The sequence below is a fragment of the Python bivittatus genome, unplaced genomic scaffold (genome assembly GCF_059951505.1).
Source record: "Python bivittatus isolate LINGU-HERP-01145 unplaced genomic scaffold, Pbiv_v1 ctg000070_np1212, whole genome shotgun sequence".
Lineage (NCBI taxonomy): Eukaryota > Metazoa > Chordata > Lepidosauria > Squamata > Pythonidae > Python > Python bivittatus.
The window spans coordinates 24,772,049-24,791,053 of NW_028277034.1; the positions used below are offsets into that span (position 1 = coordinate 24,772,049).

The 19,005-nt window shown below is 37.4% G+C and overlaps 1 protein-coding gene across 1 annotated transcript in view; it reads left to right on the forward strand.

The window, feature by feature from the left end:
* The first annotated feature begins 4,989 nt into the window (after nt 1-4,989).
* MGAT4D (MGAT4 family member D) overlaps nt 4,990-19,005 on the forward strand; it is a 38,710-nt gene continuing 24,694 nt past the window's right edge. The window contains exons 1-2 of the mRNA XM_025166866.1: nt 4,990-5,088; nt 12,248-12,395. Coding sequence (XP_025022634.1) covers nt 4,990-5,088; nt 12,248-12,395 — 247 coding nt within the window. The remainder of the gene's footprint in view (nt 5,089-12,247; nt 12,396-19,005) is intronic.

Below are 19,005 nucleotides of genomic sequence, written 5' to 3' on the forward strand. Positions count from 1 at the left end.
AGTCATGTAGTTATGATTAATACATTATAATAGTCCTTACTTTATTAAATTGAAGATTCCTACAATCTAGCAAAACTTGGAACAGGAGGACAACCAACAGGGCAGAATGAATGGAAGTTGTTTCAGGAAACCAAAGCTGCCACTTGAGACAGAGGGAACAGCTACCTGGGTTCAAACACTCTTGCCTTCCTGGTCTACCTTTTACAGCACCTCAGTGATGCGGTTAGCAGCGCTAATGCCCTCACAGTAACAGGGCAGGACTCCATGGCTTCTCAGGGGACAGTAAAAGATAGTTGCATTTGTGCAGTCTCTTCCTGCAGCAGCCAGCCCCAAATCAGGAAGCTGTGTTTGCTAAGAATGCCATTTCTCTTCTGCCGAGTGCTGGAAATCATGTAGCAGTTTTTTAAAAACGGAGTTCAAAAAATCATTGTGTGGTTTCCAGCATCCAGGAGATATGCAGTGATTAAGTATAATACACTCTTTTGTATTCCATCTGTCTGCATGTGTTCATTAGTTCCCAAGTCTAATTAATGCTCAGGATCACAGAAATTAGATTTATTTATGCTTATATCAACCTCCTGGTAGACCTGCATTCAGTTTATGTAAAGTTGATCTTCCCATCTCTCTCTCACACATGTAAACTGTGCAAGCAAGGTGTCCAGTGTCTCCTGCAGCTACAGTACAAATGACCATGGAGGTGCAGAGCCAGTTGGGAGGTGACCAAACCATGAATTACCATAGCCAATCTATCCTTATTGAGGAATAATCATAGCTGTTGAAACAGCCAAATCTGGTAATGCACAATGCCAGGTGAAAACAGAATCCAGGACAGTATCAGAAAACTATGTACAGTATTTCCTTTTTCATAAACTACCCCCCCCACTAGAATAGATACATAACTATTCTAAATACATAATACATAAGATACATAAATTAGATAAAAGAATTACCTCCCAGCAAGCCCTATATATTATTGGCGTCTCCTGCTTCAGATGACTTTTTTAAATATAATTTTTATTGAAAGTTTTAAACAAAATAAAAACTAAAACAAGCTAATATAAAGTGGGGAAAAGAAAGAAAAAGAAAGAAATCAAAGAAAAAGCAAAAAGTGCAAAAAAATTGAAGAAAAATAGAAAAGAAAAAAGATATAAAGAAGTGGCTTCTAATATTATTCATAGCAGTTATAAGTACAAATATATTTTAACCTCTCTCTCTAAAGTTACATCATGTTACTCTTCTTTCTATAATTTATTCTATCTAATCATTCCAAGTTCATTTTTTTCATTTTTATGCAAAAAGTCCATAAGAGGTTTCCAGTCATCAATAACTGTAGATAATGTCTTTTCTCTAATCAAAAAAGTCAATTTATCCATTTCAGCAAAATCTGTCAACTTCACCAACCATTCCTCCATAGTGGGTAATGTCGAACCTTTCCATCTCTCTGCATATAGTAATCTTGCCACCATCTCCTGCTTCAGATGATGAGGAAAAACAGCTGGGTATCATCAGTATTTTGATGATGCCATCTTATGACAGATAACCTGATGACTTCACTCACTGGCTTCATATAAATGTTTAAAGGGTTGAGCAATCTCACAACACAAATACCAGGGAGTTAAGCAGAACCATCACCACCCTTGCTGTTCTATTCCTAATCTGCAGAAATAATTCTATAAGAAAAGCTTAATCTTTACTTTCTCCAGATTTCAGTACAATAAGAGTACTCCCTTTTCCCAGTGCTGGGCTTTCTGTGCTTGTGAGAGAATTGAGAAAGAAGAAGGTACTAGTGGTACTGGAAAATGTTAATAAAAGGCTTGCAGTGAGCCAAGCCAATATTTACAGTATGTCCATATTATTTATCCATATTATTTGCTAAATTCAGCAAATTCCTCATAATTTCTGTATAAAGCACATACAGGTTTTGAAATTGCTCAGATCAAAAGTTAGAAATGTTTAGAATTGAAACTTTTTTGACAGCAGGCCAGTCTCCAGTTCTCAAAGCACATACTCAGAGTTGTGTGCCCCCAGCTGCTTCCTCAAATTTCTTCTTCACCATAGGATATTACTAAAAAAAAAATCACTTTTCAATTTTTAATACACTTAAAAATATTTTATAGTAGAATTCTGATATTTACATACCCATTGTCCAACTTTAAACAACTGTCACTCTCAGGAACTGTTTACAACAATAATATATTTTGACACTACAAATAATACATTATTCATTACATTATTAATAAGACTATTACGTTAGAACTTTTAGTGAATTAATAGTTAAGACTAACATGCCACTATGTGGAATTTTTATATGTTTTTAATTTTATTTCCTTTTAAATTTATAATCCTTTTCATAGATTATAAAGTTGTAGCAAACATAGATGGGACGTGCACTCTCATGTTATCTACTCAATTCCACTCCAATCATTTACAGTCCAAGATGCATTTGGTTGAACTGCCCATTATAGAAATGTATAGTTGGTGTATACATTGGTGTATACATTCTAATACCATTCCACAATGTAAATGCCCACAACTTAAACACCAGTTTGATTACACCAATAATTTTGTTTCTAATTATAAAATATATGTCTCTACACCAAAGTCGATAGATATCAAATAATATGATTCCTTTACACTGATGTTCTCATTCTCCACTTACGGTACTTATAGATTTCTTATTCTAGAAATTGCAGTGCAAGTTTTATAGAAAAAGCAATTTATGTTGCCACAAAAGTACACTCATTACACACTCTAGTACACTCATGGGTACCATAAACAAATAATCATGTATGATTCATAATGACTATTAAGAGGGGTAGTAAAACTGTCATTGTAAATTGTTAATACAGGAAGGTAATTCTAATACAAGTTAAGGATATTAATGAATAGCTTAAAAGTGCCTGTGCTATAAACTACAATTTACAGAAAATATTTTAGCTTGAATCTAAATTACCTCACTATCACATTTCTATTAAAACAATCTGTTTGAAACGATCATGCCAACATTACATAGGAAGAACATATATGCATCTTGGTAACTGCTCTATACCTGTTTATAGTTAAATTTAAAGAAACAGAAAATATGAAATAACATTAGAAATGAATTAGAAATTTAAGTACAAATATCACAGCATAAAATTCTGTGAAAATCAAACACTTGAATTTAAGAACATAAAAGCTCTTATGATCCTCTATATTGGTGTTCTTAAACAGTGGTCAGTCAGATCTGGCTGAACAGGAGGATGGTCACCTAGTTCCATTACATTAATATTAACAGTTCAAAATGCATGTTGCAACAATAACCCCAAATTCTGAGCTTGAACCAAGGTTTTACAGAAATGTAGGCCTTTATCTCTTCTGATACTTGACAATTTCCACTGGAAATTGATAAATTTCAGATGGTTTTTAAAATTTTTGTATCATTTGTGTACATGGACTAAGATATTGCTGTTAGTATGCTTAATTTTTATAAGACAATATGCTAAAATGCTAAAAATCTTCAGTTAGGTTCAAATTGCAGATCTATTATGAAACAATTTAATTTGATTAAGTGAATATAGAATAACTTAAACCTTTCCATTAACATTCATTTAATTGTAAGAGTTGCCTTTTATTCTTTCCTACTCAACAGAATGAGGGAAAGACATCAGGTAATGAGCCTCAAAACTCTGTCCATCTGGCCATTAACAGTATGCCTCTCCAAAAACTGAGCAAGACAAAATTTGATGTTTGGAGAAACCAAAAGAAATATCACATTAAAAAATGGCCAGATCAAACCAGGGTCTGCAGAAAACAACATTCCAGAAAGAAATACCCCAGTGCCTTCCTGTGAAAGAGGTAGCTGGGCAGTGGCTTTTGATATTGCAACTTCTCCATTCTATGCCTCCCATTCCCTGGTCACGTGATCCCTAATGGAGTGTGTGCAGTCTGTCGGCCCTCTTCTCTTTAGTGGCCACCTACACACCCAGATGCAGCACAAAGGGATAACACACACAAGGGGAGTTTATTGCTTTGTTACACAGAAGAAAATTCAGATGCCTCTTAGGGCCACTGTTGGAAGAGTAGTTGGAAAGAATTCTAGACACCATGCAGCGCATACTTTCCCTGCCTTGTTTCTACAGAGTATAGTGTATGCATGTTTCTATGTAAGGAATAAAGACTCATTTGAATTTTTATCCTGATGATTTCATGGGTGTGTCCATGTATTTTTCTTAGCAGTATTCCTGAAATGGCTTGCTGGTGCCTTAATCGGAGATGTTTTTTCACTTTCTTGGTCTCGCCTATCTTGACATTTCATTGTCTCCTTTCCGAGTACAGGTAATAATCAGGTCTAATCCTTTTTATAGATGTATCAGGACTAGTGCTGCTACTAGTGCTGAGTGGGCATATATTTGTCTATCCAGATTTAATATACACAGCAGTTGAATAGCTATAGATTTGCTGACAGTTTTAGTTCCCTTTGAATTGATTGCAGAATGTTAACATACATTTTACATGTTATAAATGCCCATAGGAAAATTTTAAAAAGAAAAAGAATCCTTTTTTAGAATTGATACCCTCTTTGCATATTTGCTCACCCAGGATTACTAGTCAAACGTTTTCTCCAAAGGTAAGATAGCAAGAGGGGTAACAACTTGACACATTATGGGGAACTCCTCCCTGATTTGCCTTCCACTGAATCTCATTGGGATTACTCCAGAATCCTGCAGATAATACTTGGCAAAGTGGTCGGTGGCACCTGCGATTAAATTCCCGAAGGAACGAAAGAGCTGTAAGGGGGTGACTGGTTGCTAGCGCAGCAGCTTGGACTCTGGGGCCCCGCGGTTGAAAACCTGGGATAAGTGCCCTGCGAAATGTGATCCCAGGCAGCACACCTGCGAGATCAGAGAGGCGGGGTCACCAATAAGAAGCCTTCCCTGCGGGACCTCGGGGAAAAGGCGCCCTAGCTGTCTCGCGCATCGAGGAGCAGCTTGGAACCGCCGGCGAGAGATGCGGGTCTCCCTCATTCCGCCGCCAAGAGACAGCAAAGAAGGCGGTGACGCGCCATTGTTGCGCGGCGCGGAGCTAGGCACCCGCGGCGTTCCCAGGGTGACTTGAAGATGAGGCTCAGGCTGAACAGTGCCCTGAAGTGTGTGTGCCTGAGCGCAGCCTTCTTCTTGGCGTGGTATGCAACTTTCAGCAGCATTGGAGGTGAGAGAAATGAAAAGCGGTGGGCGATGCTGTAAGGCTCCCAACCGCGCTCGCGTTGAAGCGGGCTTTACGCGTAACTCCTTTCCGCTGGAGGGGAGAACTGCAGGAGGACCTCAACTTTCGGCTCTCCAGTTTCGGACTGGCGCAGAGAGAGTTGCTGGACCACGCCGGAGGCTCCCAATAGAGCGGGCGCTTTGACTTATAACTCCCACCAGCCGCTACCTGCTCGGGAAGCGGCTCCTGAGGCTGCACCCCAGGGCCGCCGGTGCGCGCTCATGACTGGGAAGCCGAATGTCTGCCGGGTTAGCTTTCGGGGTCTGGGTTGCTTCGGGGCCGTGGGCGCATTGTCTTTGTCGCTTGCTTCGATCTCTTTACGAAGTTCTTTGCTTCTTGGAGGCCAGAGGTTATAGCAAAGCAACTGTATCTCGGTAGGATTCTGTCCCTCAGACACGCCGGGAACTGAGAATTACAAATTTGTGTTTGTTTTTTTGTGGAAAGATCACCTGTTTCAGGAAAGGACATTGCAATACTTTAGTTCAGTTGCAAATACTTTTACATCCAATCTACAGCAATTTGCCCACTGAAATCTAAATGACGTCCAAGTAAGGCCCAGCCCTTCCAGAGGGCTAATTGCGCTGCTCCTTTAGTAGTTCTAGAAAATGGCACTGAAAATCGAGCTCACCGCTTGCTCTGTGCAATATATTTCTAAAGTGTATCGTGCTTCTATCATTGCTGGTTCCTTTGCAAGTAATTTTTTAAATTTTTTAAAATTAAAATAAAAAATATTACATTATTACAAAATTAATTTAAAAAAATGTTTAAACCAACTTAACTTTAGGGCATTTCCACCTGGGGTCTTAGCAGCAGTTGGGAATTAGAACCTGCCTGTTCTCACAACTGGAACTGCATTAATATACTATTAGCCCAGATGTGGTATATGTGAAAGTGCAGCAAATGTAGTGCTTTTATCTAAAAACTCTGAAGAGTGGGGTAATCTGTTTTCCTAGATGCAGCCTTTCTTTTTTCACTCTGCCTCCAAAACCCATTAGTGGGAAATTTAGGTTTACTACGCATCACTGCTCCTTTCTCTCACCTTAGTGTCCTTTATGTTTTTGAGGTAGGTAGCAATGAAGATTATTATGGTTTGATGTCACACAGCTTTTTGAGGGGTTGGGTTGGGTTGGGTAGTGGGAACAGGGAAGTCTTTCTAGTAAAGTAAGTGTGTTAAAGGCCTGAGTGATAACATTAAGTAGTAGTTGCAAGAGAAAAGAATCTGACATTTCTGTGTCATCAGAAACTGAACAATTTTGTGGTCAGCTACATTTTTGCACAGCACAGAAGTATTACGGGAACACTCAACATTTAGGCATTCTTTCCAATGGAGAGGTGCATTTCAGATTGAGTCTGAATGGTCTAAACCATTCTAAAATGGTCTAAAGTAAGTACACTTATTTGAATGTAAGCTTCACTATAATCAATAGATTTTAAAGACACTTTGCTACAGTGGAATTACCGAAAACAGTTCAATTTCTGTGATGTATCAGCCATTTGGTTTGAAGGGAAGCTGTATATATACAGACGTAAATCTTGGAGCTACAGCCTGTTGCAGCTCAAATTACGTATTTGTCATGCATCTGCAGACCTATGTTTCTTTTTCAAACAGTAGAGTATATATGTGATGAATGTTCAGGATATGATCAAGTACGAAACACCATCCTACCTCATTTTATGTGGATATAATTGTGCTTTAAGCACCCTGTTCCTTTTTCTTCTCTTAATTTGGGGTTAAGGAAAATATGGGTTGATTCTTTTCCTGCAATACATGAGGTAACTTTTAAGGCTAATTAAGGTTATAAGTTTTTGCATATGGCTGGCTTTTTCCCCCTCAGCAGGTAAGCTGTCGAAGGGACATTTCCTCTGGAATTTTACTCAGGCACTGTAACTCCACATAAACAAACAATTGTCTAATTCACCAGGTTTAAATAAGATACATTTAAATTGTCTCCACAACAAAATAGATATAAGGGGTGTGACTAATCCTTTCTTGCTAACGTTGAAAGCACTGGAAGCCAATTACTGTATGTATCTATCTCACTGTTCACAGTTGATGCAAATCATACACATAAGCCATGACTGTCATGTTACTACAGCTTCAGAATTATATCTGCTGACTACTAATTAAGACACAATTGATTGCTTGAACTGATTGTTGTATATACAAATGATGTAATATTGAGGCGCATGAGGGATTTAATGGTATGATTCATCTATTCCCATTATGTTAGTATAACCTAATTCCATGGCTTTGTTTGGGGCACAAAAAATCCCATTCACCACTTAGTTGACCTTTCTTTTAGGTATGGTGGAAAAACAGATAGAAAATATGGAAATTTGTTTCTTTATATGAAAACAGCAGCAAGACTTTTATATGTACGCAAATGGAAGGATTTACAAATACCCACAGTTGAAGAATGGATATTGACATGGAATTAGTGGAGATGGTGAAATAGACTACCCTGATTAAAGAAAAGACATTGTCTGATTTTGTTTCTGTGTGGAAAACACTCTTGGACTTTTTACTTCATACACAAAAAATGAAATTTTGACTTCAGGATTTGATGACTGATTTATTTTATAATTACAGAAATGTCTTGTATTACTTTTTAAATATTTTTGCTGGTATAGAGTTATTTTGCAAAGTTCTTTTTAATGTCAGAGTAAAGGATAGTTTTTATTATGTGATTTTTTTTTTTAGATGTTGGAGTAGGAAGTGACTTTATTTTATACTTATACCTGTACCAGAGAAAGTTGGAAGTTATCATTTTTTCTTTCTGTACTTTCCTTTTTTTATTTTTTTTATTTTCTTTGATTTCTCTGTATTTTACTGTTTTCTGAAATTTAATAAAAATTTATTTTAAAAAATAGTAGCAGTAATGATGTCTGCTTCTATGGACAGATTATGTTTAAGGGATGTTAATGAAGGAATGACTGATGTGAAACAAATCTTGCTTGATGCAGAAATAGTGGAATCAGAAATATTGGATTAAAAAAAAGTGTGGATTACAAGGCAGAGAAGGTATTTGAAGTAGAATTACAAGTGACAAGCCAAGAAAATGACCCAGATAAGGACTCTTTATTGGATGTACAAAAGAAGCTGGCTGAAATTTTAAAAGTTAAAGGGGAAATGCTAATGATAAACCAAGAGAATTACCTGGATAATGTCTTTTTATTGGATTTACAAAAGAGGCTTGTTAAAGCCTCAAAGAAGCCTATATGATAGAACAAAAAAGAATTGGAGATCAAATCCTATGACAATATTTGAATGAACTAATGATTAAGATTTTCAGAGGTAAAAGGAAGGAATATAAAGTTGGCTTATTTGATTCAAATTTATCAAGTACTTAATTCTTTGTCCAGCAAGTAGCAACTTGAAGAATCTGAAAAAGTGGATGATCCAATGTAACTTTTTATGATAACAAGCATAGGATAAAGAAAATTTGCTCCATACAGCATTTGCTGAAGTAATGATGATTATCTCTGGAAAATGGCCATTGTTCTCAATAGCAAGCAAAATATGCTATGTATGGGAGAGATGACAGAAATCAACACTGACTTCCGCTCATAGTGATAATGCAAGAAATTAAGATGGTTGAAAGTTGTAAATCCCAGGAAGTGGATTTGAGGTAAATTGAGTTGTTCTATGGTTCAAAAGAGAAGGTGTCTCTCTCTCTCATTCTCTTCTATTGGAGAAGGTGTTTCTCTGATGGTAATTTTACACTTTATATTATGAAATGACCAGATGATTATTTGTGCTTCAGAACTCAGAGATCTTGCATATTGATTTAATACCCATTTGAATTTGTTTTGGCTCACATATTAGTCTTTTATTTCCTTAAAGCTTTAGAAATGTTAGTGTGTAAGCTTTAGCAAGTGAGAGAAGGAACTTGACATATACTTATGTTTTTTAGATTTTTTTTAATACAGAATGATTATTTTTTGTTATCTAATAAAACATCTTGTTGATCAATTATCCACTTTTTTTTTCAAAATAACTTTCTTCTGACATAGATATTGCTAACAATTATCCATAGTAAATCTACATATGGATCTGTTTCCCTCTTCAGGTAGTTTACAGGAACAATTTACGTAACAATTTCCCCAGTAATTTTAGTAATGCAGTAATTTTATTTAATGATGTTGCTTAAGTATCTCATGTAGCATTTTTGTTTACAGTCTTTATCTTAATGTTTGATAGTAGAAGAGCTATTTTGCACATTCTGCATAACTCACACTTCTGTTTTGGTTGGTTCTTTGTTCTGAGCTGTGCATATAGATGTTTATAGTTAACCCTACATACAGAAGTCATATGTGAAATGCACATAGAATTACAAACAGTACACTGAAAAGGAAAAGTAATCAAATGCCATTCTGAGTAGCATAGTTTTTTGATATGGTCAAATAATACCATATTAATCTGAAATAAAGTCAATCCTATATTTAAAATAATCCCCCTACACAGATAAAGAGGGAAAAACCACACAAAATTCATGTACAGTTCCTAACTTTCCGTGCAGAGTTCCTGTCCCTAGCATAAACAGTTCTGGCAATTGATTAATATTAATTGAATTAATAATGCTAATTAAAATTAATTGCCTGTAAAATAAGATGCTCTGTTTACAAAATTAACTTATCTTCAAGCATTCTCGGTCTCTTGCACACAGATCATTTTACCTCATGGAAAAATACAAGTTTACACACACAGATTGTCCCCCTCCATTCCAGCAGAAACAATAGAAAAGAAAAAGGGAAAAAACCCAAGATGGAGATGGAATAAGGAAAAGCATAGTTGCACAGGAAGGGAATGAAAGAGAAAGGGGTGAAAATGTAAATGAATTGAGAGAAAGAGGTAATTTAACAGAGGATGGAAGAAGAGATAGGGGCTGCTTAATCAATACAGGAATTTTACATTTGTGACTCAATTATAATTTACTGAATAAATAGGCTGAATTCATGCTATGCCAAAACTAAGCATATCACCCTATAATTCAGTATGTGTGAACACAGTCAATACATACTCCATATCCATTTTCATAGACAGGGCAGGAAAGGGAAAAAAAATAGATATATCATTAGGGACTTCCATAACACATATTTCCTAGTCCCCTATCCCTCACAAAGCAATATGAAGCTAACCCATGATTACCTTCTTTTGCAAAACTCAATAAGCAGAGAACATGCATAAAATATTGTGACCCAATCAGTCTTCCTTCCAGCTAACCAGTAGGAGATGGTAAAGAACATCATTTAATCAGTGCCCTGCCCCAAGCTAATGCCAGTCTTGGAGTAATAAATCTCCTCACTCCACTCCCCATAAAAAAAGAGATATGAAACCAATCTGGGTTTTTATTATATGTTGGGTTCATTGTGTAGTCATACGTAAAACAGAAACAAAACAAAATGTTGCTAAGAAGAGAAGCTTTCTGCCTGTAAAATTGCCTTTCCTCTTACATTTAAAAAACCTCTTGCAAATTGTGGTGGTAACAGCCATTGTGGTATAGTGGTTAAGTTGTTGGACCAGACTCAAGAGACCATCCAGGTTTAATCCAGCCTCAGCCATGGAAACTCATTAAGTGACAGTCCCCTCCCCCCAGCCCAACTTACCTTACAGAGTTGATGCACTGAGAATAAAACAAAGGGAGATCCCCATGTGTGCAGTGTTGAGCTCCAGGGGAAAAAGTGGAATATAAATCTAATAAATAGATGAACAAATGGAAGCATGCTGGTAGCTTTGCAGATGGGTGTTTTTTCCAATAGTTACGTCCATGGTTGCATGTTGCTGCAACAGTTGAAGTGCAGGAGAGGGAGAGATGGCTCTCAGGAATAGGATATTGACGTAACAGCTGCCTTGAATTCAAGAAAGGGCTGAGGCAAAACAGCTTTGCTCTGGTTTCAGATATATTTGTCACAGAGCTATAAATTAACAGGTTTTCAAAACAGCTGGCATCAAGAGATCAGACAGATTGTGAGCTGATTTGAACTGGTGCAGAATGTAGAAGGGCCATTCTTGCCAAGGAACCAGAGAAAATGTCTTGATGCCTGGATGGTGTGTAAGGTGTAGAGATATTGGGACTGACAATAGGTAACCTAAGTGGTGTTCTGTCATCACTTAATACTGACTTAAATAAGTCTGGAGAATGTGGACAGAGCAGAAACTGCATTCATTGCTGTAGTAAACATTTATAAAACACATTAATTCAATGTACTTTACATTATGTACAGTGTGTAGAAAAATAGTATATAAGTAGTCATATGACCAAAAATCAGTCTGGTACTTAACGTCAGTATTGTAAATTCAGCTTGTTTATAGACATAACTTCAAAATGTTTTCACTGCCGTTTAATGGAGTTTCCTAAAACCTGCATAAGATTCAGTTATGCTACAAGTTGTTCAGTGAACAGGCAGGCTATATAATAGCATTTAACTGAGTCCATGTAAGGCACCTTAGGGAGACATTAAAAAAAAAAAATAGGCCCAACAGTCATGTATAACTTTATTACATATTAATAAGAAAACTTACTGTTCATCAACATGCTTTTGAGGATTATGGAGTCAAATGTTACAGGGAAAATAATTAGCTTGCATGTGTACTTTGCGTTTTCAGATATGTAATAACTTTATAAACATATAATTTGATATTTTTATTTTATTTATATTTGACTGTTTTTAGATTGTTGTGGAGTTTTAATTGTTATGTTGTACGCCACCCAGAGTCACATTTTGGTGAGATGGGTGGCTAAATAAATATAAGGAAGGAAGGAAGGGAGTGAGTGAGTGAGTAAATCCACTCAGCAGGATTATAAAATGTACATGCATGCCCAACTGTTATTTTTGCAGGTGAATTATTAGTTGAATAGAAAGAATAAATTATTTGCTTTGTTTACATATACTTTATTTTCTTTGATGCTTTGAGAGCATTTTTTTCTATGCATATCATTTTGAATTCTGTCCCACAATTATTTCCTTGTCTGAAGAAAATAATGTACCTTTATAATTTCAGGAAACAGTTCAAATTTGTACCAAAGACAGTATGAGACCTTTGTATGTTGAAACAGAAAACAAAAAAATATCCTATGAGGTCTCTGATAAACTGAATATAATCAGACAAGTCATTGGTGAGCTAACCAACACGCCAATAAATATTGCAGGTTTGTGTGGGGTTTATTTTTAAACTGACTGCAAATGTTACTCTTAACTATCTAAAAAAATCTGATCCTTCAAAAATCCTCTTGATTTTATTGAAGTAAGTAAGATGACCATTAGCACATGTCCTCCAAGAAATTAATAATACAAAAAGAGGTCAAGAAAGGACAACAATTTGCATACATTTACATTTGCTTAATTTTATGCATAGATGTACATTTAGGCTACTAAAAATGTATTACACATAGCCATTGTGGGGAAATTTGTGAGTGGGGTGCCTACTCTGTTTATTGTTCTAGTGTTAATTGTTGATGGACATCTTCAAAATACCTCTTCTTCATTGTCAGGGATCTGTAAAAAGGACTTGGACTATTCAGTTTTTTAAACAGAGGGTACTTTCAGTATTATCTTCTGACTGTCCATCAACTGTAAGGCTGTTCTCCATAAATTAGGCACATGCTCACCCTAAGATGCCTGATGGAGGGCCTTTTCCCGCTTGGATCTAAGCACTGGACAATCATTTTTTCTGTTATGTCTTTATAATATTGCCTTCATCTCATCTCCAGCACATGAGTGAGACAGGCTTAAGTTATCCTTAATTCGTGCCAGTATTAAAATGTTTAAAACTGTGTTCTCCCTCTTATTCCAACACCATTCAAATGCAGCCTGAAGGTGTTTAAAATCCGTTAGGCTTGTCACCTATTACCTCGGAGGAAAGTCTGGTATCTAGCAAGGACTGGGAAGAGGCAGTAGCAGCAGACTGGTGATTGGTAATTGGGATCCATTATCATTTTCTGCAGACTCAAAAATGGGTGGAGAGCACTTCACTTTAGCAGTCGGGAAAGGCCTGTAGTGCTGGGAAGCAGGGAAACAAGAAACTATTAGAGAGGAAGCTGGAGAAAGAGGTATGAATCCTTGTGGTCAAATGTATTTTGTCATTATATCACTAATTTATTATGTGATTATGTCTGTCAGGAAATTGTGTAATTTGCCACTGAATGGCCTTTTTTTTTTAAATTGCATGGGCCCAGAGCTGGATTGGCTGTTTTGCACTGGCTGTTTGAAATAAATAATGCTCATAAAAGCAAAAAGTAAAGCCTCTCTCAAATCAAGCTCAGCTCCTTGTAATTTCTTGGCAGCAATATGGAAATGATTTGCCACCTTCTGGAATGTTTCCCCCCCTAACCTTTGAGCCTATCCTTTAGCCCTGGGATTTTGTGGTTAAGTCCCATTGCAGGTCCTAACTAGGTCTGACTCTGTTTAGTTTTCTGAGATCAGCCAAAGTTGGATAGGCGCTGCCGTGTAGCTGTCCACTTAAAAGCAAACTACACTCTGAAACAGGGGTTTCCAACCATTGCGGATTGCTGCATCTGTTTCATCAGTGCAAGGACTGCAACACTGATACAAAACTTTCTAGTGAATAAAAAATGAAGAGTATGATGGTATGCCATTAAACACGAATGTATAAAATTAAAATCTTTACTGCAAAATAGAGCTGCTTCTGAAGCAACTGAGAAGCAGAGGCATTTCTTTTTGGTCATTAGCTGTCAGTATTTTTATTCACCAGAACACCAGTATTTAGATTGGTGATATGTATTGGGCTGATATGTACCACTTTTTCAAGATCATAGCTAGAATGATATAATTTAGAAAGGTGCTACCATTAAGAGCTGCTCAAATCCTGTTTTGCTTTTTCTTCTCTTTCCTTGCTAAGCAGAAATACAGTATATTTACTTTGGTGTTCTTTTTCTCTTCTGGCATCTTGTCTGGCAGACCCTGCCTGCCTGCCTGCCTGCCTGCCTGCCTGCCTGCCTGCCTGCCTGCCTGCCTGCCTGCCATCCACCCACGCACCCATCCATCCATCCATCCTGTAGCAGAGAGAACTTGCTTGCTTGTTCACCAACTTTCTTACTCCTTGTGCAGCATGCAGGGCAACTGGACCCAGCTCTATTCTTCAGTCACCTTTCCTTTCCCTCTCTTGGCCAACACCATCTTGGCCTGTCTTCCCTGATTGTGTCACCTTTGTGTTGCCCCTGCCTCAAGAACCCAGCACTGCCAGAGAAGCACATCCCCTGCAGGGTGCAACAGTGTATGTGTGTGTGGGGAGGGGGGGCGAGGAGGCAGGGAGTTCCTTATGCTTTGTATAAGAACTGCATAGTTGACTACACCACAAATTTGAAACTCTTTTTCTAAAAGGACAAGACAGGCTAAGGGATTTCTGAAGAACTCAGGGCATAATTACCCTGGACATCATAACCCAAACATCTTTAGGAATAGAGCTCAGAAATTGTGAAGTTTCTAGTTCCAATTTCTGTGGCTCCATACTAGAGTAAATAAGCAGGGACATTTGCAGCAGCAGACACAACTGGATCTGTGTGTATGCCTATGTTACATGTATGTAAAAGAGGCAAGGCTTCAGTTGCACAGTTTTGTTTACCACCTTGGCCCCCTGACCCCAGACAGCCCCGTACCGCAGACAGCATGGAAATAAGGCAAGCAGAGATACAGTGCCATAAAAATGAGCAGTGCTTGTATAAGATAGGCCAAGCAAGAAAGGTAGAGATTTCTGTTGGTAGAAAAATCAATCCATATTTTAAAACTTGTTCATAGACATTCCTCAGATGGCACTACCTCCCTCCATTTCTTCTTGACTAAAGAAGATATTCCACAACGTATGCTAATATCTATCAGAGCTACAGGGAGAACTCCAGCCTCTGACACACTCAGGATCTAAACTCATCCATCATACTGCACATATTAGGATACAGTGTGGAAAACCTCTCATGAAGCAGAAATGCTATCTGATGCTAATATGCTTTCTTTAGGAGAGCAGAATAAAAATATTTTTCCTGAAATTGTAAGGTGAAGCCAGATCTTCAGGAAGCAATAAAGCAAAATGGAATTAAATGCAGATATCAATTTTCAAAAAGCAGATTAAATTTTACTTTATATGGGTATGACAGAAATATTTGTTGCCACTGCAAAATTTATACAAGGGAAAAGGGAGGGCTTTCTGTATGTACTGAATGAAGATAGGGTCATTAGAATTAGCACCTCAGGATTAGTACTTCAGGATTTCTCCAGGATTTCTCAAAGATAATGCATAAAGATTTGGCCAGATCATTGGCTTATTTTTTTCAGAACCTTTGGATGCAATTCATGTGGTCCTGGACATTTAAACTCATTCAAAGTGTAGAGATAGTCTCTGGCCATGGTTTCAGAACTTCACTTGGCTTTTTGTGTGGCCACACTGGCAGCTTTTATTGTCCTCTTTTCCTCATTGGAATTATTTGCAATTGTGCTTTTAGTATTCCTTTAGGAACTTATACTACCTTGAGCTCCTTTTCCCATTGGCTTCTCCTGCCATGGGATTTATCATTAGCCTTTTTGTCTGATGTACACGGTATGTATTTGACTATATTTGGTTTTAGTTTCCTTAAAAACAAGAATTCCAGCTTTATTTTTCATCAGCGTTCCAGCGGGTATATTCAGTTTTTTGACTAAGTATACTCTGTATCAAGTCAAGGATAGCTGATCCTCATATGCCTTTTCCCACCCTTTGAAGGAAATAGTTATCAGCAATAGAAAAGAACTTTGTGGAAAGACTATGCTTGGCAGAGTTTGTCTTCCAACAGATATTGGAGTAATTAGAGCCTTCCATTGCCACATGTTCATGCATGTTTGAAAGATTTGCATCATACACGTTCTTCTGGTAGCAGACAGTCACAACCGTGCTATTGTTTTATTTGTTCCTTTACTTGTTGTAGCTCAGCTGCTGTCAAAAACATTGCCAAGTTCATTAATTCAGATTTCTGAGCAGAAATTTATATTTTTTAACATAGAGTAAATTACTACTCCTTTTCTGTTGCTTTTACTGTTGTTTTTAACAAAAAATCCTTTTAATTGCTATATTTCAATAATTGGAGTCATCCTAGCTGACCTGTGTGATACCTATTAAAACATATTTGCCTTTTTGTAGTAAGAGCTCAAGATTATCTTGTTTATTTTCCACTCTGAGCAGTAGTGTAAAACAATGAAACCAGTGTTCTAATTTTTCATTGACTGGTTTAAGAAGCTCCATTTCAGCAACACTCCCACTTTCTATAGTGCACAGATATTTGTCTGAGGTCCTTACTGTTATAAACTGGGGTCTCTCACAGCATCAGTTTGGTTGGGACCTCATCACTATAGGTTATAAAACAGGTTTATGCATTCCATAAGTCCAAAAGTGAAACTATAATCCATAAGCAATCAATGTAATTTATTAATATTTGAGGCTAATGCTATACAGGGCCATTATATAATAAGTAGTTGACAATTTATGGGGAATATAACCAAGAATTTTTGAGGTAAGCAGTTAATAATATATTAGAATTTAGCACATTATTCAATTCAATGAGAGAAAAGCAAGGAATTCAGAGAACAGTACATTCAATTTAATGAGAAAACATGAAGCAGAAGTTCAGACAGTATCAGGGAAATGGACGTTTCAAGAAGCAATTCTCTTTACACACTGTTCAGCTATAGAAGGAAGAAGCAAAAAGAGAAAAGTAGATACCTTTCATGCAACAAATAAAGCCAGAATTTTCGATACTTCCTGCCACAGCAAAGAGGGACAGAAATGTACAAGAGGTTACCATTCACATATATACATACAAAAGTGATAAGCAGGAGCACCTTTTGTACAGGTACCACTATTGAATAAAATAGAATGCTTCTCAGCTGAAAGAAAGGGGAAAGAATAACCTTTTCTTTGCAATATTGAGCTACTTGTGGATGTGGTTCTAGTTCTTGAAGGTCAGTGTTAGATGGATCCTCCAACTGTTGCAGAGAAAGATGGGGTGCCTCTCAGCTGCTTACTAGCTGGTTGCCAGCACTCTTTCATTGGGTCTATTCAGTATGCTTCCTGGCTTCCTGAAGCCATGGTTCTCCTGGAGCTGGAGACTCAGGACTGATCTGTACTGCCTTGTTGCTCTCTTGCCAGAATGGGCAAGCAAATGTTTCTGGAGAGGAGAAACAGATGACATTGCCCGCTCACCTTCAAATAACCTCAGGGTGTGTTTTTCTGCTCCACTTCCTACTTTATTACATTGCCCTGAAGGTTCCTGTCTGTTTGGGCTAGAGCGCTTCAATCTGTTGTAAACTAATCTTGGTAGTTAATTGGTTACTTCACAGAGGAAGGACTGCCCTTCAACTGAGCTAATCCTTACAGTGAACTCCAAGAAGTTCTATTTTTCTCTTTACCATCACTACTAAAATAGCGTAGTGGGCTTAAAATCTTTATCTTGCATAGAGAAAGTTGCTGGCTCAAAAGCCAGTAGATTTTTTTTTGAAAAATGTAACTATACTTCCCCCCCCCCTTGAATTTTTCACCTGCACTTTTTCAGTAAGTCTAGGAGTTTACTGTTTTAGCATTTTTCCAGTCACCTGATGTGGAAGGGTGGCATCACCAGCTCCCAGATAGCCCACAGGTTACTTGGGCTATTCTTTCCCTTTGACATCATTTATATAACTAGTCATTGACCTGCAGTATTCTTTCAGTTTTGGTTATCTTTCATGAACAAAAAGGATGGATGTGAATACCACTTAAGCCTCCAGACTTACTTCCAAGATTTTCTAAGTTCATGGTGGTGCCATGTCTGTGGGGTTTCTGGTTCCATTAACTCCTTTCTTTCCAAGATGCAATCTTAAAAATATGAAGTTTTCCTGATTTATTATTATGTTTAAATTGGCACAGTCTCTAACGATTGTGTTGTGTTCATGAAACTGAAAAATATTACTGTTTAACATTTAAATAAAGCTAGTGGGAAAGGTCAACTGTCATTTCAAGGAAAGATACCATTGGTATATTGTTGATATTGAGCTGTACATCTCAGGTAACTTCACCCTGGACTCAGCCAGAGATGCTATTGCAGTCTTGAATTGGTATTTGGAGGCTGTTTGGATCTGGATGGGACAAAACAGGCTGAAATTGAATCCAGGCAAGACAGAATTGTAGAAAGGATCACTGTAATCTGTGGTGATAACCTTTGAAGGGGCTTTCCCTGAAAGAGCAAGTCCATGATTTGTAGTCATGTAGTATCAGTTTTATAGATGCTGCACTGGATACTAAAAGGTTTCTGGGTGTAATTCAGAGTGCTGGTTTTGACCTATAAAACTTTATATTGTTTGGTACCAAAGTACCTACAGGATTGCCTTTTCTACATAGAGGTGACCCTCCCAGCTCATCTAGTGTAGACCTCCTGCCAATATCTTTTAATGGTCTCCCATGTAGGAGAGGTGGAAGGGGCTGGGGCTTACATGTGATGTTTTTCTGCTGGAGGTCCTGTGTTGTGGGACACCCTCCCTCTTGAGATTAGACTGGCACCATAATTTGTGGCCATCTGGAAACTGAGTTGTTCTGGAGGATGTTTGCAGGACAAATGGTCACTGTAATACTTACTGCTTTTATAGTTGGTTGTGTTTCATTGGCTTTATTGTTGTTCTGTTCTTATATTTTTATTCTGTAAACTGCTGGGAGTCATTTTGAATCCAGTGGTATATAAACACTAAATAAGTAAATAAATGCTTATGTGAAAGGATATAATAGTCAGTTGAGTCTAGTGATTAACTAAT